At 45.8% G+C, this 27477-nt stretch overlaps 1 protein-coding gene across 1 annotated transcript in view; it reads left to right on the forward strand.

Moving 5' to 3' along the window:
* The window catches only part of CFAP54 (cilia and flagella associated protein 54), a 2285874-nt gene that overhangs the window by 1440378 nt on the left and 818019 nt on the right, over positions 1–27477 (forward strand). Inside the window, exons 47-48 of the mRNA XM_086918163.1 lie at positions 9469–9555; positions 25252–25374. Coding sequence (XP_086774289.1) covers positions 9469–9555; positions 25252–25374 — 210 coding nt within the window. The remainder of the gene's footprint in view (positions 1–9468; positions 9556–25251; positions 25375–27477) is intronic.

Here is a 27477-nt window from a genome sequence, read left to right on the forward strand (position 1 = left end):
GCAATCGACGGCGGGGTAACCAATGACGACATACAAACCATGTTTACAACAATTCAAATCGCACTATCGAATATTAATGGAAAGATTGATTCCTTGACATAAAGAGTTGACAAAATGTCAGAGCGGATTGATAAACACACGGAAAGACTGGACTTGGCGGAGCGGGGAATATCTTAAGCTGAAGACGGCCAAGTACAGATGGAAGCGAAAAATTGTTGGTGCCAAAACCTCCTCCTGGCTTCAGACCGAGACAGATTATCGCCAAGCTATTAAATTACAGAGATAGAGATGCGGCACTCCGGAAGGCCAGAGAACTCGGCAAGTTATCGCATGAAGGTATGGATATATCCATCTATAAAGACTTCACGTCCTCAGTACAGGCGGCGCGGAAAAAGTTCAATGTAGCAAAATAGAAACTGAGAGACTTGAATGTGCCATATTCCATGCTCTACCCAGCCAAACTAAAACTCACAGTTGATGGAAAATCTCAGCTCTTCGCTGAACCATCAGAAATAATGAAATTCATACAACAGAAGGGCCAGCTGGGAGCATGGAGAAGGTCACCGGGAGGAGAACATGGAGATCCGTCTACCACGTCTGATGTGGAGTGAACACTTTCTAATAGACACATGTTGGCTAAAACTGTGTATTGACTGCGTGCTGAGTAGGACCCTCTCATTGGACGCCGGTTAGACAGTGATTGAGTAGGGAAGGCCTATGGACTGCTGGACCAGATAAGTTGACTGTCAACATTTGTAACTATCGACCATTTATGTTGCCATGCCTTTCATTGTTTTGATGCAGAAAGAGTTTGTTGTCCTCCGCAGGAGAGGACTCCCTTGCAGCCTTGCTCAGAATTGTCGTAAAGTGTTGGAACTTGTAATATGCATGTTCGGGGCGGGTACCCGTGTGGGTTAGGCCACAAGAAACGGGTGGGCAGCTCTGACCCCTACGTGTGCTCCACACAAACTGTGAGATTGTTTTTCTTTTTAGTATTTTTCTCTGGGGGAAATGTTAATTGTTAAAGTTGGGTATGGCTCCATTAGGGCAGGGAAGGTGGAGTCAGTGGGGGTGGGCAAAGCGGGTACACAGAAAACTCCAACCAGAGGCCTATCATAGACATTTACACCACTTTGATGGCGGAGAGCCGACAGATGGCTGATACTTTGCATCAGCACAGACCACTGACTCTCCTAACATGGAATATTAGGGGACTACACAACCCACGTAAAATTCGAATGGTATTAGCATACCTGGACAGGTATAAAGTAGATGTAGCCTGTCTACAAGAGACACACCTGACAGAATTAAGGGAGAATCAAATAGGGACCAGGTGAGCTACCCTTCACGCTCATTAAATCTATAAAAGATGACCAAGGCAGATATGTTATAGTACAGGGTTACTTTGGGGGCATGGTGTTAACAATTGTAAACGTGTATGGCCCGAAAAGTGATGACCCCTCCTTTTATGCACAAATTTGGACGCAATTACGCGACTTCCAACCTGGCACTATTCTCTGGGGTGGAGACTTCAATACCGGTCTAGACCCCAGATTAGACCAGTCAACTGGGATAGATAGATATGGCAAACACTCGGCCAAAGTCTTACGGGACGGGATGGGGCACTGGGACATGGTGGATGTATGGCGACATAGAAACCCAGACCGTAAAGAGTGCAAGTGCTTCTCCTCAACATATCTCACGTGGTCCAGACTCTATTTTTGGTTGATATCTCTGGTTGCATGCACGTGGACAACAGCCATTGAACACTTACCTAAAAGGCTCTTGGACCCTGCCCAGGTTCGTATCACACTGCAAATCCTGACATACACCCCTAGACAATTCATGTGGAGGTTGAGGCAAATGGCACTACAGGACCTGGTATTTAAGGAAGAGCTACGGCAAGCTATAATAGACTTTTTCTAGCATTATTCAGGATCAGTACAGAGCAGAAGAACCCTTTGGAAGGTTTTTAAAGTTACCATAAGGGGACACTGTATTAGTAAACACAGAGGTATACTAAAGGATATACAGTGACAATTGGACAAAACAGAAGCTGAAATTACCAGACTGGAACGAGAATTTGAAAACACTCACGATATAACACTACTGGCCGCCATCAGAACACAGATTGAAGAATACAATGAATTTGCAGAGGACGAGCTGCGCAAGTACATCGCCAGAAACTATGGGGAGGGGGGAGACCTGGCAGACCGTTGTCATACAAAACTAGGCCTGCCTGCACCTCAGCGTATACTACACAGATTCAGGACGAACAGCGTAAAACAGTATACAACACCCCAGCCATATTAGACTGCTTCAACAAATTCTACACTAAACTGCACACTGCCCAGGAAAAGTCTTCCACATCAGAAATTCGGGCTTATCTAGATGACGTGGCGCTGACACTGCTGTCAGACACCCACTGGGAATACTTTTGCCACCATATCACCCGGGATGAAATATTATGAAGCCATTAACTCTCTACCTAACAATAAAGCACTCAGACTAGACGGCCTTCCGGGCGAATTTTATAAAGAATACCATGATCTAAGATCCCACATTTTGCCAAAATGCTTGAAGAAGCTTATGAAGAAGTCACACTCCCGACCTCGCTAAGTGAGGCACTCTTGATAGCTCTCCCAAAACCAGGTAAGGATCCCACTGAGTGCAAATCATACAGGCCCCTATACCTGATAAACATAGACGCTAAGATCTTACCGAAAATAATAGCGAATAGAATACAACCGCTTCACTGCAACCTGGTGTTGCCAGGCTTTATGCCACCATATTCTACTAGCCACAACATTCGTACCATTTTCGCGCTATACCATCAATTTGACTCGGACACACCAGCTGCTGCGGCCCTTTTAGATGCTGCAAAGTCATTCGACTCAATGGAATGGGATTTTATTTGTGTCACTCTTTGAAAGATGGGGTTCCCAGAGCCATTCCTGAAACGGATACCGCTATTATATGCTGTGCCTAAGGTAAGGGTCAGGATAAATGGCTACACATTCAATCCCATAGAGATAAAGCGTGGTACAAGACAAGGCCCCTCTCTCACCAATGCTTTTTGCATTAATCCTAGAACCACTAGCCTGTAAGATTAGACAGAAACACTGACTCGGCCCTGCAATTCGGTCTCTGCCCCATTGAAATAGCGTTGTATGCCGACAACATGGTCCTCTACACTAAGTACCCAGATAGGAATCTGAACCCGCTTATTAGGGAATACATTAGATACGAGAAGTATGCTGGCCTCTGAATAAACTAGGATAAATCAGTTGTGATACCTTTAACTGCGGAAACAGAGGAACCTCAACTGGAATACCCTCTAAAATGGCAGACAGATCCAGTTAAATACTTAGGAGTCTGGATTCACCGTGACCCAGAATTGGTTTTTGGAGAGAACTGGTTATTAGAGGAAACTATGGAAAGGCACTGGTGAGATTAGAGGAACAGGTAGATAAATGGATAAAAATGCCTCTCTCAATGGTGGATTGGATAGCCTTACAGATAGTGATTATATTACCCAGGTTTCTATATCTGTTCTGGAATTTACCAAGATGGTTGAATACAGACTTTTTTGTAAGATTACGTTCTATTGTGCAAAAGCTCACATGGGCAAGCAAACAGGCCAGAACGAGCTGGAAGGTTTTAACCCAACTATATCATTTAGGAGGTTTTGGGGTGCCGGATTTCCACCTATATTACCATTGCGCACAAGCACAGCACGCACACTATTGGACGAAACCCCATGCATATATACCACACATAGCGGTGGAAAGAGACAGTGTTGATCCTCTCCCACTGATTGCGCTTATAGCCGACCCAATATGGTATACACCAAGGGACAAGATTCACACAGCACAATGCACCTCAAGGGTGTGGTATGCATTGGCACATAGGGCACGTAAGGTACTGGTGTATGCAAGAGCACTGCCCAAGGCACGACACCCTAGACTTACTGTGACACAAGAAAAGAAAATGCATACATTGCTGACAGAGATGTGACTAACCTCTATGGGACAACTATATTCCCACAATACATTCCTTAAATGGACAGACCCCTCATTTTGTGCTCATCAACTTTCCCTGAAGAAATTTGCATACCTACGACTACGTACGGCTGTTTCATCTTTATACCCCACATTTCCGGATGAACCCATACAACTGAATACATTACAAATATCATTAACGGCTCCAGACTGGAAAGGTCTGGTGACACACTTATATAACGCAGCCCAAGAGGAACAGGCTGAGAAACCTACTGCAGCATTGGATAGGTGGGAGGGGACGCTAGGAGAGACAATCGATGAACAAGACAGGCAATACAGCTGCACACAACTCACACTTCTCACGTTGAATTGCAACTTGTGTATCATTCATATCAAATTCCTCCATCAACTATATTATACGCCGGCCAAGCTACACAGGCTAGGCCTGAGAGAGACTGACACCTGCCAGAGGTGCAACGCACCGGGTGCTGACTTTTTACATACCTCTTGGTCATGCCCACAACTGCAGACATATTGGGACGAGGTCACCGCTACACTTTCGGAAATGCTGTCAGAGCATATCCCGAACACTCCCTTGGTATGCATTCTAGGTGTTAGGAAACTGAAACATGCTAGATGCAGGAAATTCTTGGCGGTAGCATTACTGCTTGCAAAAAGGCGTATTGCGATGAAGTGGGGAAGCAAATGACCCCCAGACTTAAGGACTGGATCACGGACAGGACCTATTGTAAGATAACGCTAGAGACTTATGCAGAGAATATCCCACAAGCTTCGAGGCCCAGAGACTTCTGGGAGCTGCTTGCCCAATACTTACAGACAACATTGGAACCCGAATCGTGATCCGACTCAAGACGTGAACGGCCCTTACGATACTATGCCTGGGACACCACACAGGGAATAGGCACTATTGGACAGTGAGTGTCGGACTGTTGGGGAGTGTAGAAACACATGTAAGGAGAGATAACATCTGCTGATCCAAGAATTACAAATGTGATAACTAATGTGTGTATGATGTAGATTGTGACTCCAAATGTTATGTAATACTGAACAGTGTAAACTGACATGTCTTGTGTGATATGAAGCTACTGGTTGGATGAAAAATAAAAAGATTTTAATTTTGTTGCTAACCCCTTTTTAGGTCTCGTAGAGAGACCTATTGCTGTGAAATCAGAAAGTTTCACTGAGTGCGGATTTTCAACAGTTCACGTGAAATCACGTGACCACAAGCACGCGCATTTCCCCACCTCAAAGCCATCAGCCTCCCTCCCACAGGCTTCCCCAGCGTGCGCAGTGCGCGCTGGCTTCCCTTCTCCTCCCCCTAATTTCTTGTTTTCACGGCCGCGCCACATCAAAGGGTTCGGCTCCCCGCCCCTTGCTTCACTGATGCTTCTCAGGCCATCTGTTTTTCTCCTCTAAGCAGGCTCCAGGCTCGAGGCTTCATCCTGCCACTGATTACCTGTTCCCACCCAGGCAAGTCTTTTGTATCTCACTTCCGTTCCCTTTCTTTTGGAAGCATGACACCTTCTGGTAAAGTCCGCACTATATCAAAACGCATAAATAAACAAATCTCGGAATGGTAACAAAAAGTCCCTCCATTGCCCGCACCCATATGCGTATCTCTCTTCATTCATTGTCCTGGACGGACCCCTCCCCCAACTCTTCTCATCCCTCCTTTACCCTGCACTACGACCCTATTATCCCTCCTCCATGGTCACCTAATTGGCCCCCTTTCTGTGATTTGCCCAGATTCACAGGATCTTGACCCTCCCGCCGAGACTCAAACTCTGTTCCCCAGCTTCAAAAGAGACCGCTCTAGCCGTTATGCCACATCCTGTCTTGGCGGCCGTGTCTCGCATTTCCCCTCCCCCTCCCCACAGCAATGCCAAGAGCATGTTATGCTAGCACATACGGACGTCCTTTTGCCCCCACACTCCATACAAGTGCATGTGTTTGAACTCAGTCTCCTGTGTTTTTTCTTCACTTTAATATAACGCAAACTCGGCTTGATGGTATCAGAGCGCTTTACATGATGAGCCAGTTGCAGTGCACACAGACAGATTCTTTTTTTTATGCATGGAGAGATTAAGTGATTTGCCCAGATTCACAGGATCTTGACCCTCCCGCCGAGACTCAAACTCTGTTCCCCAGCTTCAAAAGCGACCGCTCTAGCCATTATGCCACACCCTGTCTTGGCGGCCGTGTCTCGCATTTCCCCTCCCCCTCCCCACAGCAATGCCAAGAACATGTTATGCTAGCACATACGGCCGTCCTTTTGCCCCCACACTCCATACAAGTGTATGTGTTTGAACTCAGTCTCCTGTGTTTTTTCTTCACTTTAATATAACGCAAACTCGGCTTGATGGAATCGGAGCGCTTTACATGATGAGCCAGTTGCAGCGCACACATACACAGATTCTTTTTTTTTTATGCATGGAGCGATTAAGTGATTTGCCCAGATTCACAGGATCTTGACCCTCCCGCCGAGACTCAAACTCTGTTCCCCAGCTTCAAAAGCGACCGCTCTAGCCGTTATGCCACATCCTGACTTGGAGGCCGTGTCTCGCATTTCCCCTCCCCACAGCAATGCCAAGAGCATGTTATGCTACCACATTCTCGCCTTCATTCTCTGCCACACGTGGTTGGTGTCTGTTGGCTGTACTCCATGTAAGCTAAATATGGACCGACATGTACATATGTAGGAAGCAAGTTTGACCAGGTTGTTTCCGATTTGGAATTGTTATACACTTTTAGACTTATTTTTTACTATATAGTTAAAATGTTGTGTGGCACAAAAGCTTGCTCCTATTATCTTCCACTGCATACAGTATCATATGTAAGTTCAGTTTTTCCACCAAGCTAAAATAATGTGTCCAACACTTGTTTTTTGCTGTTCTGGAAAATGTATTCCCTGTTCATTTCATACTGGTGTGGTGCAGCCTCCCCGTGTAGTAAAGCCTGCAAAACCCTTTCTCACTTGCTGGTCCTAACAACTCATTCCTTGGCGGCCCTGGGAGCTTCGAGTCATTCTACAGTTATGTGAGCTCTGATGGATCTTTGCTAACTGTTTATATATATGTTAACCCTTTTCCTCTCTCATGTTAAGCGCTCTGATACCCACAGGTTTTGTTCGCGCTATACAAAACTTTATAATAAATAAATAAATAAATAAATTAAATAAATAGACTGTGGGTAATTATTTCTGTCCTCTTGCACAACGCTGCAAACCCTACAGTTGTCCAACACAGGATATTGTTTTATGTTTATAAACATTGGAACTGCACCGCCTATGATCCCATTTTAATAGCGAATATTTTAGAAATAACTAAAGTCGGCAGACAGGACATTAAGCTCGGGTGCTGCACGCATTTTTACAGCACCACCACAGCATCACTCAGCACCACCACATTATCACTCAGCACCACCATCTTATCACTCAGCACCACCACATCACCACTCAGCACCACCACAGCATCACTCAGCACCACCACACCACCACTCAGCACCACCACAGCACCACTCAGCGCCACCACAGCACCACTCAGCACCACCACAGCACTTCTCAGCATTACCCCAGCAACACTCAGCACCACCACAGCACCACTCAGCACTACCACAGCATCACTCAGCACCACCACAGCATCACTCAGCGCCACCTCAGCATCACTCAGCAAGACCACAGCACCACCACAGCACCACTCAGCACCACCATAGCATCACTCAGCGCCACCCCAGCATCGAACAGCACCACCACAGCACCACTCAGCGCTACCCCAGCATCACTCAGCACCACCACATTATCACTCAGCACCACCACATTATCACTCAGCACCACCACAGCACCACTCAGCACCACCACATTATCACTCAGCACCACCACATTATCACTCAGCACCACCACATTATCACTCAGCACCACCACAGCACCACTCAGCACCACCACAGAACCACCACAGAACCACTCAGCACCACCACAGCACCACTCAGCACCACCACAGCACCACTCAGCACTACCACAGCATCACTCAGCACCACCACATCATCACTCAGTGCCACCTCAGCATCACTCAGCAACACCACAGCACCACTCAGCACCACCACAGCACCACTCAGCACCACCATAGCATCACTCAGCGCCACCCCAGCATCGAACAGCACCACCACAGCACCACTCAGCGCTACCCCAGCATCACTCAGCACCACCACATTATCACTCAGCACCAACACAGCACCACTCAGCACCACCACAGCACCACTCAGCACCACCACAGCACCACTCAGCACCACCACAGCACCACCACAGAACCACCACAGAACCACTCAGCACCACAACAGCACCACTCAGTACCACCACAGCACTACTCAGCAGCACCACAGCATCACTCAGCACCACCACAGCACCACTCAGCACCACCACAGCATCACTCAGCGCAACCCCAGGTTATAGGTGTCACATTTGCGAAAGTTATAACTATTGGCATTGTAAATAACAAAGCTAGTAATTTAGCTATTTTCAAAACCAACACATAAATAAAAGAATTGTCATTTACAAGACCAATAGCTCAAACTTTCCTAATGCGAGACCTATTGCATTGCAAATGCTTGTTCTCTCAGGCAACTAAAAAGATCTATTAACTAGAATTGAATTGGATGGAATCGCCCAGGATGTCCTCAGTGGTGGTGGGCGTAGTGTTCTCTGTCACCCTGATGGACAAAGTTATAACCACCACTTTCTGAATCAGGCCCAAAGTGTTTACAGAAGCAATCTGGTGGCATCCCTCCACAGTTATCCCTCCTCAATGTGCCATAGGCAGTAGCCTGGTAATTCCTGGTCCCGGAATCAGCCCTGTTTGAGACGACTTTGTAACTGCTATATGTGTCAGTTCCTATTATTGTTTTCAGTGGGAATTAATAATCACATCTTTCAGGGTAGGTTAAATGACATCAGAGGTGAATTATTGGTTCACCACCTCCAAATGTGGTGGGAGAGGGGTCCAACTTAAAAAACATAATTTACCACTTAGTGACTATTACTATTCATTCAGCGTTTGCAAGAGGGTGTAGACCTGTGTGTTGATGGTATATTCTGAATTTTCACAGCGGGCATACTGAAAATGTTACAAATAGCATTATCATCAAAAATCCAAACACACCGTTCAATTTTACTAAGACTATTTTTTTAATAACCTCTTTGGATCTTTTTTATGTTAATTAGATTATTTCTGTTAACACAAATAGCATTATCATCAAAGATCCAAACACACCGTTCAATTTTACTAAGACTATTTTTTTAATAACCTCTTCGGATCTTTTTTATGTTAATTAGATTCTTTCTATTAAAATGTTCTAGGCCTCGCGCTCTATTCAGCGCTTTTGTCCAACGATCTAGAGCATGCAACTTATCTAAAATATTTATTTTAAATGTTAAATGTTTACTTCGTCTCTGCAGGTTTTGCCTTTGTGCACACTTTATCAGTACTTCGTTACTACAATTTGTCATGACCCTGTAAGGTGTATTGAAGGAAGAATCCTTAAGGTAAGTTTCCAATTCAATGTTTGTAATATACCAGCATAATAAGCCCGAGATATCCGTTTGTTTATATTTGTTTGTCAATCCCTTAATTTAAGTCATGGCACATACTTTTGATTGACTCGTATGACATGGTAGAATTTTGAGTGCAATGACATTTTCATTGACAAATACATTCATTTATCCATCTAACCAATGAAACTGAACCCAAGCACTGCTTTGTGCTGGCAATATACAACGCACTTCACAGATGTATTTCCCAGAATTCGGCTTATAATGCTGCACCAAACAGGTAAATTAAGAGTGGCCTCTATAAGATGTTCAAAAGAAAAGACGTGTCCTCATTTAACATGTCACTGCACAGAGCGTGCAAGGCTTAGAAATGCTAACAACATGGGCGACCAAGAAAGGCAAATGAATGTGCAACAGCATGCACTAACTTTGTTATTCCATTTTAGTGCCTATTTATGCCCGCCCCCTTTTTTCCTGTGTCCCCACTGGCCGCCCCGCTCCCGCCTCCCAGCTGATCCTCCCTCCCACTTGGCCTTAAATGGAGACCGCGCGGCGCAGATGAGTGTGACCTGACCTCAGGACACTCCCACGCCGTGCGGCCCTCCAGCTGCAGGCGATTCTGTGCCCCAGCACCTCAGGTCCGCCCTTGACCTCGGTGCCCCCTCGCTGCTGCTGCTCGTTCTTCCTTCCATTTCGTTTTGCCCTCCTGTGCCTCTATTGTATTTTCGTTTTGCCTTGTTTGGTATTTCACTGTATTTCCCTGTATTTCCCCTTATTTTGTCTGTAGGGTTAGCGATTCTGCCGCTGACTCCCCTGGTGTGACCTTCCCGCCTCCCGCCACTGCTCCATTGCGGCCCGCCCCCTTTTTTCCTGTGTCCCCACTGGCCGCCCCGCTCCCGCCTCCCAGCTGATCCTCCCTCCCACTTCGCCTTAAATGGAGACCGTGCGGACGTGCAGCGGACACGCGCAGCGGGCGTGCCGATTGTGCGCCGAAGCCAAGCCCGTCTGCACCCGTCCCAGCCTGGACCGCGTCCAGCGCCAGGACCCCTGGCCCCACCTGCTGCCAGCCCACCAGACGGACCTACGACGGACCTACGACGCCACCACCCTCAACGCACTCACTACTGGCCAGAACCCCGCCTGCTACCAAGCCAGCCCAAAACGCACCCACGGACCCTTCACCTGCCAAGCCTGCCGATTCACCTGCCTCCGGACCTGCACCGCTCCCGCCAAGCCGAGCACTAGCAGCAACCACCTCAAGTGCATCCTGCTCAACACCCACTCCGTCCACAGACACGCTGTGGAACTCTGGAACCTGCTCGACACAACATCACCGGACGTCGCCTTCCTAACAGAAACCTGGATGAACGCCTCCTCAGCGCCTGACATCGCCATAGCCATCCCGGATGGCTACAAGATCGCCCGGAGGGACCGTGTCAACCAGACTGGAGGAGGCATCGCCATCGTACACAAGAACACCATCCGCATCACGACCAACTCCGACGACACCCTCACCGCCGCAGAACACCTCCACTTCCAGATACACACCGACCCCAAGACCACACTCAGAGGCACCCTCATCTACAGACCCCCGGGACCACGCACACAATTCAGCGAAGACATCGCAGACTTCATCCTCCTAGGGGACCTCAACTTCCACCTGGAGAACAACAAGGACTGCAACACCACCACCGTTTTAGACAACCTTGCCAACCTCGGACTCAAGCAACTGGTGGACACCCCCACCCACTATGCCGGCCACACGCTTGACCCCGTCTTCTCCTCCAGCAAATACATCTCCTTCAGCCACTTCTCCGGACTTCATTGGACTGACCACAGCCGCATCCACTTCAGCTTCAGAAGAACCACGACCCCCCACCACCCGCAACAGGTTCCTCGCAGGAGCTGGAACAAGATCACCGCCAACCAGCCCACCACCTCCCTCAGCCAGAACGCTCCCGCCAGCACAACGGACCCCAACGAAGCAGCCAGCAACCTCACACAGTGCGCAGATGACCTCGCTCCACTGAAGACCCCCCCAGCAGACCCGGCAGCAAGAAAGCCTCCTGGATCACAGACGAACTTAAGAACTCCAAGAAGAACTGCCGCATCCTTGAGAAAGCCTGGCGCAACGATCAAACCGCAGACAACATGACTGCCCTCAAGCACACCACCCGCAAACACCACCAGCTGATCCGCACCACCAAGAAGACAACATTCAAAGAACGACTGGACAACAACGCCCACAACAGCAAGGAACTCTTCAGCATCGTCAAAGAGCTCTCTAACCCCAGCGCCAGAAACAACAACATCACTCCCTCGCAAGACCTCTGCGACTCACTTGCCTCATTCTTTCACAGCAAGATCGGTGACATACACAACAGCTTTGGCGCACAGACCACGCACCCAACCACCGAACCAACGCCCCCCACCACCACCATCCGCGCCTGGACCCCGGTCAGCACCGAAGACACCACCCGCACGATGAACACCATCCACTCCAGATCACCAACCGACCCCTGCCCCCACCACGACTTCAACAAAGCCGACTCCATCATCGCACCCCAACTCCGGGACATCATCAACACCTCCTTCTAAACCGCCACCTTCCCGGAGAGCTGGAAGCACGCCGAGATCAGCGCCCTCCTGAAGAAACCAACAGTGGACCCCACCGACCTCAAGAACTACTGCCCCATCTCGCTCCTCCCTTTTCCTGCCAAAGTCATCGAGAAGACCGTCAACAGACAGCTTGCCGCCTTCCTCGAGACGAACGGATCCCTCGACCACTCGCAGTCTGGTTTCCGAGCCAACCACAGCCCCGAGACCACCCTCATCACAGCCACTGACGACATACGATACCTGCTCGACAACGGGAAAACAGCGGCCCTCATCCTCCTGGACCTCTCCGCAGCGTTCGACACTGTCTGCCACCGCACCCTAGTGCAGCGCCTCAGCAACATTGGACTCCAAAAGAAGGCACTGGAGTGGATCATCTCGTTCCTCGCCGGAAGAACCTAGAGAGTCCACCTCCCCCGCTCGGATCCGAGGCCACTGAAGTCATCTGTGGCGTACCACAAGGATCATCACTCAGCCCCACCCTCTTCAACGCCTACATGAGCCCCCTCGCAGCCATCGCACGCCAACACACCTCAACATCATCTCCTATGCTGACAACACCCAGTTGATCCTCTCCCTCACCAACGACCCCGCCACCGCCAGAACCAGCCTACACAAAGGGATGAAAGACGTCGCCGAGTGGATGAAGAACAGCCGCCTGAAACTGAACTCAGATAAGACGGAAGTCCTCATCCTGGGATCATCGCACTCCGCCTGGGACGACTCCTGGTGGGCCCCTGCCCTGGGCACCACACCCAAGCCAACGGACCATGCAGGCAACCTGGGCTTCATCCTGGACTCCTCCCTCACGATGACCAAGCAAGTCAACGCCGTCTCGTCTTCCTGCTTCAACACCCTGCGCATGCTCCGAAAGATCTTCCGGTGGATCCCCACCGAAACCAGTAAGACGGTCACTCAGGCCCTGGTCACCTGCCGTCTGGACTACGGGAACACCCTCTACGCCGGAACCACAGCCAAACTCCAGAAAAGACTCCAGCGCATCCAGAACGCCTCAGCCCGACTCATCCTGGATATCCCGCGCCGCAGCCACATCTCTTCCCACCTGAAAGACCTGCACTGGCTCCCCATCAACAAGAGGATCATGTTCAGACTCCTCAACCACGCACACAAGGCTCTCCACGACATGGGCTCGAAGTACCTGAACAGCCGCCTTACCTTCTACACACCCACCCGCCAGCTCCGATCCTCTAGCCTCGCACTGGCCTCCGTCCCAAGAATTCGGAAATCCACCATCGGAGGAAGATCCTTCTCCTTCCTGGCAGCCAAGACATGGAACTCCCTCCCTACTCACCTTCGGTTGACCCAGGATCACCTCTCCTTCAGAAAACAACTCAAGACCCCCCCCCCCCCCCCTCCCCCCTCAGCGCCTTGAGACCCTTACGGGTGAGTAGCGCGCTATACAAATTCTGTGATTGATTGATTGATTAATTCATTCTGGTAGTGGTACATAGTATTTTATTACTGCTGCTGGGCAGTACCACCAGGTGTTGCATGTTAATCTAAATGAGGGTGCATGTTATACACAGGTCCACTGGATTTTTTAAACAATCATGACAAAGCCAATAGGTTCCCCCTTTAGGTCCCTACGGCTTTACCGATGGTTTTAGACATGCAGCACTGCATGGCTAAAGAATTAGAATAAAAAATGCTTATGACGTTGCTGTTTTTTATTTACCGATCTGAGTTAGATCTGTAACTAAATGAAAAAAAATACACAATAGCTTTATTTTTTTGTTAGCGAGTGAGGTTAATAACATGGGGATAAAGAAACAAGAAGGGGTGTGGGTAGGGGGCAGAAGCAATATGGGGGCGAGGGGCAAAGCAACATGGGGACACGAAAGGGGGTGGGTTTTTAAAGCGAGCAGGGGAAACAAAATGGGGGGCAGAAACAACACAAGTGTCAGGAGGCAAAAAGCAAAATGGGAGCACAGGTGGGGGAAGTAACAGAGGGGCGCAGGTGATGGGGATGAAATGGGAAAAAGACAGCAATATGAGGCTGGCAGTAAGAAAGCAATGCAAGGGTAGTTGCGGGATGCACATAGTCAAGAGGAACACTGAGCTCGGCAGAGGTGGGTTAGAAGCACACAGTGAGAAAACACAATACCGCACTTAAATTATAAGAGAAAAAGTAGCACCTGAAAAAGCAAGCTGTCGAAGAACATAGTAATCCGTTCATGCTCTAGGGGATGGAAAAAACAAGAGGAAGGCTGGCCTACACAACTAGCAAGTATATGAGAGTGACAATGAAGCCAAACAATAGTAATCAGTGAAGGCCACTGTAATCTAACAATATGTCTCCCAAGTGACAACGTATGTGCTGTTTTAGGCGGGAACCTAAAAAAGAGTTGAGGCTGAACACATGCCCTCGCAAAAATGAATGAACACAGAGATGTTAACAAATATGATGATTCATACTTCCAAAATTTCTGACAACATGTATAATGTACATAGTAGTGGCTGAGATCAATTCAGACATTTTACTTATTACCTTTTCATTTTTCCCGTGCAGTGCACTAAGTGTGATCTTAATGCCCGGACCTGGGTCCTGTACTCACTGCTCTACAGAACTTAAGCTGCACCTCACAGATGAGGCCTACGTAGACCAAAATTGGCCTGGGGCTGCTTGTAGAAATGTCTAGAGGTGACTCTGGCTTGGCAGTTCAGGAGTGACTGTTTCTATTGGAGCAGGACCAAGGCTGATTTGCAATGTACTGGTCCCTACCTAGAGTGGCATAGCTGGCAAAAAAATGATAGACTGGCATGCGGTCCTAGTAATTGTCAGTGGCTGAGATTAATTCAAGCATTCTACCCTTTACCATTTCGTTTTCCCCAACATATACAATGAAGTCAAACATCTCAAAAACAACAACTTTGTTATCACATGTAAGTGAGGTTCTTGCTGGACATATGCCAGTCAGTCATCAGAAATCTTTATTTCGATTTAAAATCACAAAAGATAATACATAATACATAGAGGTGAGAATGTATAAAATATAAGCATAATGCGACGTAAAAGTAGAAAAAACAAATCTGGATCAAACTTTCCTGATAAAATTCATAGTTATATAATAAATAGCTAGAATATCTGCTAGAATACACTCCGCCAAAACTGCCACCGATGGTGACCAAATTTCCTTGATTCAGTTTTAAGTTCATTCGGTGTCAAAACAATAAAGTGCATAGTGCAATGAACAATCACCTAAAACTAGGGAGCATAAAACATTTACCTAAGGCTCCTCTCTTTCAAATAAATCACCCACACCCAGCCCAAGTACTTAGTGACAGCGATCACTATAGACTCTTTAGTAGATGTTTTTAGAATCCTAAATGCCTGGCTACTTGACCTGGTCCCCAGATTTAGACATAAAGGTTTCAACCATCTGGACCTGGGATTTCTATAGGCTGGGAAAGCAAACAGAATGTGTGCCAGTGATTCATTAGAATTAGGACAGAATGGACAATTGCTACTAATCGAGCTACGCCATTTGAAAAGCTATTGCTTTTCCTTCACCATATAAGCTAATTAGACTTGACAGAGCATCTAAGAGAGGAGGGGGAATAGCAATTGCCACGATAGATACATTAGAAGCCACTATTATAGACTCCCTGAATTTATGCAAGTCAGAAATTCTGATTTTTAAATTCATAATGGAGTCGTCCAAAACATGGACAGGAGCCCTAGTTTATAGACCTCCAGGACATAGAGCTAATTTTGTAGGTGGGTTACTAGAGCTCATTACGCCCTTTGTTTTGGGAGCAAATAATTTTATTCTTATCAGGGATTTTAATTATCATGTCAACCTACTGTTGGACCCGGACACTGAACAATTGATAACATCACTGCAGACATTAGGGCTGGAACAATTAGTAGTTGGCCCGACCCATCAGGCCGGTCACACCTTAGACCTTTTATTTACAAACTCGACTAAGCTCGTAGTTGGTCAGCCTCTACAGCTTCTTTGGGCCGATTACTATCTAACTAATTTTAGTCTTCTTATGGATGACCATATGGTGAGTCGTGACAAGGACAGTACTGTCATTAGACCTAGGCGTAAGATCACCCTTGCCTCTTTCTCTACTCATTTTAATATTGCAGCCCTCCCTGATACAGATAACATAGGCCACTAAGGCATTTGAACATGCCATAACATCCACTCTGAACACAGTAGCCCCTACGTTGAGACTTAAGTCCAGGAGTAAACCCTCCCCTTGGTTCACTGCAGCTCTAAAAGTGGAGAAACTGTCCAACAGGGCCGCAGAACGTGGAGAAGTGTGGCTCACTGGTTAGAGCAGGCAGACCCTGAAGCAGAGGTCAGACCCGGGACCAGGGTTCAATTCCCGACGCGGCAGGGTCTTGAGCTCAAATGTCCACGGACTCGATAATTCTCGCTTCGGTGCCTGACCTAATCATGGGTTCACACTCTGCAACTCTGGGCATTAAGCTTGCTTAATCTCCACAACGGCCCCCCGCGGTGGGATGCCTGGCTTTCACCTTGGGGATGCCCTGTAGGGGCTATCTCACAGGGAAAAACCAGGACGGGTTCCCAAGGCAAGCGCGGAGATACCCCTTCGGGGGTCGATTCTGGCGCTATATAAGAATATAATAATAATAATATAATAATAATAACGTCTCTGGAGAAAAAGACAGTCCGCCAGTGATCAAGCTAGATATAAAGAAAGCCACTGTTTATATCTAAATAACATTAAACAGGCTATAAAGTTGTATTTAACAGAGAGGATTGAGAATGCTGTAAACTCCAGGAAGGAGCTATATAAAATTTTGAAAGAGTTCACCTCCCCAGAAGCTACTCAACCCTCTGTTGCTCCCGCTTAGGATTGGGTCAACAAAATATCTTTCTTTTTTGATGATAAAGTCAAAGCTATTTATAGATATTTCCCCCAAGAAAACAACATCCTTATGTCTCCAGTTATGAAGAATCATTCACTTGAACCTCTGCTGATGAATATTAAATCAGTAACCTGTGAACAGGTGTCAGAAGTTACTGTCAAAATTAAACCTGGCTCTCCTGCTGATCCTCTCCCCTCAGATCAATAGGAAAATAGCTTCACGGCTGACACCGAGGTTAACAGAGATTTTAATATGTCCCTGGAACAAGCTGTTGTACCAAGAAACTGGAAGATAGTGCAAGTTAGACCCATCCTAAAGAAGCCCACATTAGATGCCAGTGAACCTGGCAACTACTGCCCCATTTCACTGCTGCCTTATTTCGGTAAAGCTCTTGAGGCCCTGGTAAATAAACTTCTAACTAATCACTTAGTAAGCCATAAGCTTCTTGATTCTTCTCAATCAGGGTTTCGAGTGGCACACAGCACCGAAACGGTAGTAGTTGAAATGGTAGATAACATCAGGCGGGCCTTGGACAAAAAAGAATCAGCTATGCTGGTTCTTTTAGACTTGTCGGCTGTCTTCAACACCATCTCCCATGACGTTTTGTTACAGCGGCTCTGGGAGATGGGGGTCCAAGGGAAGGCCCATGACTGGTTTAACAACTATCTAAAGGACCGTTTCACCACTGTGCACCTAGGCTCACAGGCTGCGTGTAGCATACCATTATGTATTGAAGTTCCCCAGGGATCTATCCTGAGCCCTATGCTCTTCAATCTGTATATCACCCCACTGGCCAAGATAATTAGGTCCTACGGCTTTGAGGCCATCTCGTATGCAGACAATACGCAGCTGCTGATAACATTTGGCCCAAAGCAATGATTGCCAGGTGGATTGCAGCTGCAGTTCATTTCTGCCATTCTAAAGCAGGCAGGCCACTTACTTTCAAGCCTAAGGCTCATTCTATGAGGGCAGCATCATCCTCAGTGGAGCTCTTTGCAGTGGTGCCATTGGAGAAAATGTGCAGCCCTGCAACATGGAGAACCGTGCATACATTTTTGCGGCATTACTGCTTGGATTTGGCCACAGATGGGGAAGCGGAGGTAAGACAAGCAGTCTTACACAACCTTTTTCAATAAGGTAAGCCTCTGTTTTGGAAGTGAATAATTAATTTCGATTCTGTGGTATTTTGTTGACATGTTATTTCTATGTTTTTTACGTGATTCTTTATAAATATTGGTATGTGTACATATATATGTGTGTCTATTTATAAAGGGCCAGATGTACAACCCGTTTTTGCATGCACAAACGGGTTTGCAAACCCGTTTGCGCATTCAAAAGCATCATGGGCATGTACAAAGTCTATTTAGCGAGTCAAAATGTATTTGCGACTTGCTAAATAGATTTTGCGACTTGCTATTTGGAAGGGGCGTTCCCTTCCAAATAGCGAGTCTCAAAACCATGTACTAATGTTTAGCAACCGCAATTGCGGTTGCAAAACATTCGCAGCTACCACCCACTTCAAGTAGGTGGTAATGCATTCGCAAATGGCAAGGGGTCCCCAGGGGACCACATACCCTTTGCAAATGCATGCGAAAATATTTTTTAAGGGCAGGCAGTGGTCCCACGGGCCACTGCCGGTCCTTAAAAAATGAAACAAAAATGTTTCATTTTTTTTTTTTAAATGCATCCCGTTTTTCTTTAAGGAAAACTTACTGCATTAAAAAAACCAAAAGCTGCTTCATTTCAAAGCAGTCCCAGACATGATGGTCTGCAGGGCCCAGCAGGGAGGGCCTATCATTCCCAATGCGGTCGCAAATTTCTAGAGGCTCATTAATATTATTGAGTCTCACAATTTGCCACCCCATTGGGAATCGCAAACAGTGTTAAACACACTGTTGTACATTTTATTTTGTGACTCGCAATTAGCCGCAAATTGCGAGCCGCAAAATAAAATGGTCGTACATCTGGCCCAAAGTTATCTAATAGTTATTTATATGGTACCCGCCATCCTCTAACATTAAATTTGAATAATCATTCTTTGGTAACTGCTAGCTATTCTCGTTCAAGCATGTGAATCTATGAAAGATCCAAAACTGGATAAGAAAACAAGTTACTTACCTGTAACTTCAGTTATCCAGTATTGGTATCTTTTCATAAATTCACATGCGAACGCACCCTCCTCCCCTGAGAGGCTTCCCTTATAATTATTATTATAAAAACTCTTGTTACTTGTGCTAGAAAATCTGAGGGTCTTGCCTTTCTGTGGAGTGTTCTAGAGGGTGCTGATGTCTGATTGGCTGTGTTTCAGCTTTGGTTCTTTTTACAAAAGGATATGGATGGTCTACTGCAGTGAAATGCACAGTTGCCTATGATGATATGAATTACTACTATTATATTTTTGCCCTGAGACTCCCACCTTGACGGCAAGGATGATTCAAGCATGTGAATCTAAGAAAGATACCAATACTGGATAACTGTAAGTAACATGTTTTCATGTCTAGCGTTTCTTCAATAGCAGTTGCCAAAATTGACTGCATTGCTTTTGGGAGGTTGGAAATTTGTGGCTGTTCTGGCCATGATAGCGGCCCTGTGCTTTGACATAGGTGGCATGTTTGGATCATGTCTTCTACCAGACAATTTAGTCCAGGGAACCTTAGTTTTTCTCTGCCTGCTTTTCTGGTTGCTACTATCGCTTATGACTCATGTGCGATGTTGACAGTTTGCTGAAGTGGTGTTTGTTGAATGACTTTCCTGGTACCACCATGGAGTATTCTATGTTCTGTTTCAGACAGCTTGTTCTGTATGTTCTTAAACACAATTAGAAGTAGTGTGGCTCACTGGTTAGAGGCGGCAGACCCGAGAGCAGAGGACGGCCCGGGACCAGGGTTCGATTCCCGGCGCGGCAGGTTTCTGGACCAGGGTCAGCGGGCTCGATAATTCTCTCGCCTCGGTGCCCACTCTGATCAGCGATCACACTCGGCAACTCTGGGCATTAGCTTGCCTCATCTTTACTAACGGCCCCACCAGACCGCCGGGGATGCCTGGTCTCACCCTGGAGATACCCATTAAGGGACCATCTCTCAGGGAAGCCAGGAAGGGTTTCGCAGCGGTCAAAGCGCCTTGGGACCCTACGGGTAAGTAGTGCGCTATATAAATGCCAATACATTTACATTTACATACATTTACAATTATCTCATCTTCATTGATCACCCCTTCTGCACTAACCGTTGTTGTTGGGGCGTCTCCGTTATTTTTTATCACTATTCTTTATTGATTTTTGTACCATCAATACACCAGTTATTACTTGTAAGATTTTACAGAACAACAGTGAAACAATTAGCCAAGACCATGTTTAACATTGCATGTTAGAGATCATATGCATAAAAACAAGTACATGATCCACCCTTCCCCGAGACCACCCATCAGCTCAATGTATTCTTTCCTGTTGTTTGGGATCAACCCCTCCTTCAAAGGACCAAATGTCTTCCTTTGGGTAGTAGCTAGAATTTTTAGGCCTTTGTATTGTGATGCCTAGGTATTAGCACCATGCTGCCCATATTTTATAATGTTTAAAGGGGCAACCTCTGGCCTTTTATATGGGAATTCCCAATCTCATGTAAAGATCCAGCCCATATTACCACCATTCATATGGTGGGGGTTCCCTATGCTTCTAGGCCCTGACAATTCTATTTTCGCTATCACCTACCCCCAGCCGGGTTGTGCGAGACCTCTCAACATCTAGTTCTTCTGTTGTGTGGTGGAGAACCAACCCAATGCTCTCTGTAGGCACACCAACATCCCCTCCCAGAATGGAGCCATTTGAGTGCGCGTCCAGGTCGTGTGGAGGAAGTCTCCTTTCCAACTGGCATCTCAGGCAGGTCGGTGTGTCCACCGCCCCCATCTTCCACAATCTCTCCTGGGTGAAGTAAGCCCTGTATCGCTACTTCCACTGTATCAGGCGGAACTGCGAGGAAATCACTAACTCTCTGGGGGAGGCACCGGTTGCCCCATGTCCCTCGCCCGAGCCTTCACTGATAATCAAATGTGTCAGGGTGTATTCATCACTAATCACTTACCTCAGGACCTAGACACCTCAGGGTATACGCGTGCTCTACAAATGTATTAACATAACTAATGTTTGGTAAATCTGTGAGATTTTGTGGTCAGTTGGCTGTTCTGTACTCCAGGGTATTTTATTCCGGTATGTCTGTGAGCCCTCAAATATTTTGGATAAAAGCATGTCTTAATTGCATATATCAGAACATTTCTGAAAAGTGTAGGTCATATTCTGTCTGTAGTTCCAGAACTCTGACAAGACGTCCCCCACTTTGTGATACCTTTAGCAAACCAGAACTTAAAACATTCTAGTGCCGTGACCTGTGACTGTCAAGTCTCATGCCTTAATGGGATTTCTTTTGTCAGGTTTTCCTTCCAGCCAAGGTCTCTGTGAGAGTCTGGAGTACCACTTGTGTAGATGCTGGGAGGTGCACTGGTAGGGACCCTCCATCCAGCAGATGTAGGATAGGAGTCCTCTGTAATGGCCACCTTTCAGTTGCGAACACAGGATCGGATGCACTGAGGAACCACCACTTGGTTAGAATTATAAAGTGATATGCTCTGTAGTATGAAAGTTTATCTGATGTTACAATACCTCTATAACACAAGGATTTGTAGCATTTGGATGAAGCAAACCTTGGGGTATGCTGCCACCACAGAAAAGCACTCAGCAAGGACTTGTATCACTTGAAAACCGCAGTGGGAAGGGTAGTTCTGCAGTTGTTATAGCAGACAGCGCAGGATGATAATTCTGTATATGGCTGAGCGTCTGATTATGGATAATGGTAGCGTTGCCCAATAACCCCGGTCCTGGATCACCCGATCAAGATGGTGTTGGATATTCCGTTCACAAGCTCATGTGGGATTGCTGGTCACATATATTCCCAAGTATTGGAAAGCCTCCTGAATGATCTGTAAGTCTGTCACCCATTCCAGTGCTCCCAAGGTACACTCAATGGGATCTGAGAATTGATATGTGTTAATGGTGAGCCCAGAATACACACTGAAAATCCCCAGGACCTGAATTAGGGGGGTCGTCCCAAAAAATCTGAATGTTGTCGGCATATAGTGTGATCCTGTTGGAGACTTCCGGCACCAACTCCAGAGCATTCACCAAGGCGTCCATCCTTATCCATGCCGACAGGGGCTCAATCGCGAACACGAACAAATGGGGTGACAGGGGGCAAGCTTGTTTCATCCCTATATAATGGGAATTGGCCAGAGATCAAACCTCCCACCTCCACCCTCAATCTCACCTCAGTGAGTAGTACAGCAGTCACGTCCAGGAGATAAAATTAGGCCCAAAGTTAAGCTTCTGCAAAAGGCAAAACAGACAGTCCTGAAGTACAGAGCCAAATGCCTTTTGGAGATCCACCAGCAGGAGCGCATGGGTATTCTATGTGCTACTGTTGGTGCGTTATGTACCCTCTGAATGATGTGTCATGTGGTTCTTTTAGGCATAAAGCCAGATTGATCTGCATGGACTAAAGTGGTAATCACAGAACATTTTCTGGGGGCCAGGCCTTTTGCCCAGACTTTAGAGTCTGTATTTAACCTACAGCCTTGGTTATCTTGCCATATCATATCTGCCATCAAAGGTCAACACAGATGGATCAATATGGCTGTTCTCCGTAATCCCCAAACAAAGACAGGATGGAAAACCTGCTTGTACCCCGTACAGGCTAGGGAAGGGGACCTAGTGCCTACTAGGTGGGGTTTCTTGCAGAAAGAGCACATTAGCCATATCACATTTGGCCCGTCTCAGTATCTTGACATGCTTAACAGGTCCTAGTATCCTGTTACATTCCAGGACAAAAGATGAACAATGCCTGGAGTATCAATGGCAACCTGCACTGCAATTGGGTCTGTCAATGCTGTGTCTAAGGTTGGATGGGAGGGGCAATATGTGCTTATTGTTGGACCTTTCCATGTACGTCAATGTCTAGTCTCAGTGTGAAGATAACGATAAAAGAAAACAGAAACCAAAACCTCCCACCCCCTCCCTATACTTCTTGAGCATGAAGTACCGCTTGTGGAAAAAACTAGGAACTGTCGACAACCGAGTAACCAAACCCCAACAGTGTTCCTTCATACCACTCTCTTATCAGCCCCAAACTATCACCCAAACATGAGAAAAATAATTAAAGTAGGAACATTGAACATATGTGGTCAGCCACGTTCCCCATCCACTGTAGTGTCAAGATTGTAGGTCCAGGATAGACCCAATTATTAAAAGAATGTCAGGTGGCCTGAGTTTCTGCTGCAGCCGGGGATTAAGTAGCCCCCGCGTGCTTACCCAGGGTCCAGGGATCTCAAACGGTGGGGCTCCAGAGCATCCCCCAGTCCAGCCGAGAATGGCACCACCGGATGCATCAGGAGCAACGCTGCAACTACACTCATCTCCAGCCTGGCCACGTCGGAGTGTTGTAACGTATCTAGGGTTCGAGAAAGTTTCTAGTGACCTCTGAGCTAGCTGGCAATCACAAATTAGGTCTTACATGTTCAATAGAGACCTAGTCGACTTCAGTCCTACATCTAAACTATCGTTTATGTTATTCCAATGCGCAGAGCCTATTGAGAATATAGGAACTACACTACAGGAGCGTGTGCGTGAGGAGTGCACGCCAGGTGAAGGGAGGCTTCTCCTCTAGCCATTTCCAGGCTGTTTCAGGCTATGTTTGTCTAATTTAGAGATGAGCCCAACAACAGTTGTTTACTAATTCAATATACATAAAAAATGATTAATGTCTGCTGTCAACGCTAGTCTTATAGCCGGGGGGCCTGGAATAGTCAGAATTGTCACTCTTGTAGATGTGTGATGGTTGGTAGTTGTATTGTTTCTGTAATTGGCAGTGTTGACAGCGGCAATGGTCAGTGCAAGTGAATGTGGCCTTATGACAAGTGCCATGTCACTTATTTATTTTACAAATTAAGCACTGAGAAATTATATTATCCCCAAGGTGTGTGGCCTTGCTAGATGCTCAGAAATGGTATCGACTTGGCTCAAGAGCAGTGGGCTAAAGTGAAACGCAGAGGAAGCAATAACAATAAAGGAATCACCTCAAAGCCAGATGATTGGAATACTTTCAGAAAAAGAATAATGCAAATTAAAAGTAAATAGATTTGTACACAATATTGCAATGCAATTGGCTTGTTGAATCTAACTGTCCGCCAAGGATACACCCCTGAAGAAAGCCAAAACAATCTAGAAATAAGGGACTTGGCAGCTTGCTCATTCTTAATAGATTATTACAGCACAATATTTACTGGTTTGTCGTCTACGATCCCAGAGAAACTGCACATCTACCTAGATTTTCCCGATAGCAGTTAAAATGGGATGAACCCTTGCAACATCAAGTCTGAAGTAATTGTGATGACTTCCAATAAATGTGTTTGCCTTTTCAGTATCATTTAAATGGTATAAATTCCAGTTTACATCAACATTCATGCAACAAAGTCCATCTCAAGACATTTTGTTTTCGCAATGTACTGTTGTGTGCCCCCCAGCCCCTTTTTTGATACCCAAGTAGCTACACTTGCTCAGTGGGCTCATTATTAACAACACCCGACATTATGCTTTCTAGGTGATCGACTCAGTGGCCTATGCTTAGAAATTACCCTGCATACTTCTTGAGATATTGTGGGCATGTGCCAAAAATAGAAGAAACATGTGTTCAGATGTCTGTAGTAAAGATGTACAACATGAAATGAGTTATCTGAGTTTCAGAAAGGTCCTAGGGACCACATGCATAATGCTTTAGCAATGGACAATAGGCAAGATCATCTCTGATTTATCTGATGACAGAAAATCACAATTTTCATGTAATCAAAGCGATATAAGTTATTGATATTTTCTTTATACCTCCAGGATAATACATTGTGTTGAAAGTGTGTCAGAGCCACCTTTGTGCACTATAATGATAAGCTATGTAAAACTGTAATAACATAATATAAGATGACACTATTCCACAGATCCACCATAACTTTTGATACAACCTTTTGATATGACCTTCTAAAATGATGTGGCAGTCCTTGTCTTGTCATGCATTCTAGTAGACTGATAACACAGCTGTAATTATGAGAAAATTATAACAAAGCACAGCCAAGACAAAAGACAATTTACTTTCTATTTACTTGCTTTTTTATAGATAAAAGCTCTGACAGATTTAAAGTTTTATACTGAGGCTTTCTGTGAAATTAATCAGCTCAATGATGGCATCAAAATTCCAAAATATCACTTAGAAGGTTACAGACCATTTACCCAATCCAAGGTGAGTTTTTAGCATAGCATTTTCTTTTTAACTGTTGCCTGTCATATATGTGATAATTCTGATGTTTTAGTTTCATCAACCTTTTTTTTGGACCTTAGTTCCCTGTTGACAATTTTTCTTTAAGCTCAGTGTTATCCTTCAGAACAACTAGAATGTTAGAGAGTGGACTGAACGCAAGAAAAATGAAAAAAGAGAGGGCAATTGTTTACAAGCAAAAGGATGTCAGAGATTAGTCTGGCACATTAAAATTTGAAACCTTGTAGAAACCTAGATTGATGGGCTGAAATTGAGACCTCCTATTATGATAACCATCCCTAAAAATGTGACCTGATTTTGGAAATTTGTACTTTCCTTACCCCATGCCGATGCCAAGCAAGGCTAAACAATCTTGATGACTGATCCACGCAGGCTCTGATTTATGTTTCACAGCTTTATAGCAGACATCTGTGCTGGTGATGTTATTGCCTTCCTATCTTCATTCACTAATATTGGTCCAGAATGATGTATGATACATTGGATCTCATTATGTTTTCCTTAAGTCTTTTTTTTCTGGGGTATCCATCCAAAGTCTTTAGGGTGTAAGCCCTATTCTTCTTGCAGGAAGTCCATGTCTATTACAGACCCACGTCCCAAGTGTATGTGGTGTCTGGACAAATTTCAGGACTCTGCATAATGTCAGTTGTGTGACCCTCTGCAGCCTAAGGATTCATAGGGCAGGGTGCAGCACATTTAAAAGGTACTGCATGTGTTATTAAGTTATTAAGTTTTACATGTCCCGGTAATAAAAAAAATCCAAAATTAGTTTTTCACTACCAATCCCATGGGATTGGATTACCTTATTACATTTAATAAGTGCCCACCTTTGAATGGGAACAAGTAGAAATGTCATTTCTGATGGATACATCTGCCTGTGGATTCCTCACCTTTTGAACTACCCCTTGCACCAGCATTCCACAGACACTTTTTTCTACTTGTCCCACGTCGATGAGGACCTCAAAATGACACAACTTCACTCGCGACTCCGTATGACATCATCGGAGCCAAAAGAAGACCTCGTCTGTGTGCTGAGGTCAGTTCCCTTTTATCCGCGCCGTCGACGTGTAACTTTTTTTTCTGGGACTCTCCATATTTCTTATTACTTTTTTCTACTTTCTCCCTTGGTGTAGCAGTGCGATGGCTACACTGAAGAAGTCAGGATTCAAGCCTTGCAGAGAACGTGGGGGTAATATGTCCATCACGGACCCCCACAAAGATTGTCTCTGATGCCTGTCGTCGGATTGCCCGAACCACAAAATCTCTACAAGCTTATTAGGAGGGAAAAGATCAATTTATTGTGATCCCCCTCGACATCCTACTTAGTGTCAATGTTTTTTTATCTTTTTCAAGTTATGACAAGCTATATGACAGAAAACAACAATACATTAAATATTTACACACCTATATATACTTTGTAAATACATGAAAAACAGATTCTTTACACAGTACAAAAAGAGCATTTCTTGCATCAAACATTACAAAAAACCAAGAATACATCACAAACAACATTAGAACAAATATTACATTCAAAAAATGGGAAACTTACCAAGGCAGGTCCAGGAATCGATTCACTACTTTTTCCAGTACATCTTCCTCTGATTCTTCGGGATCAGACAATAGGAACCAAAAGAAAGGGGTGACTTTTTTAGAGAAGGGCAAACAAACAAAACCCAGGTACAAGGTACCATGGGATATGCGAACCAGGAGCAGCAGCAACAAACCGTAGGAAGATCTACAATGGTTGTTAATTTGTCCTCAAGAGTATTATCTAGTGAAGAGGAAACAGTACTTAATCTTGGCTTGAAATTTGTGCCAAGTAAGAATACCGACTGTACCAAACTCAAATTAGAGGTGATACAGTTTTGCCGCAAAATAAGATTGAAGGCATTTTTTGCAAATAACCCACCTACTGAGAGTATGGAAACAACAGGTCTTAGAAAGAAGTAAAATTTGTCCCTTATACCAACATCCCTAAACAGGTGCTGGCATTTGAGCAGGTACTGCTTTCCTCTATCAATAAGATGGAGAAACGTAAGAGCTTCACCCACCAGAACATGAGTAAGAAGC

This window comes from Lissotriton vulgaris, chromosome 1_1, assembly GCF_964263255.1.
Source record: "Lissotriton vulgaris chromosome 1_1, aLisVul1.2, whole genome shotgun sequence".
NCBI lineage: Eukaryota > Metazoa > Chordata > Amphibia > Caudata > Salamandridae > Lissotriton > Lissotriton vulgaris.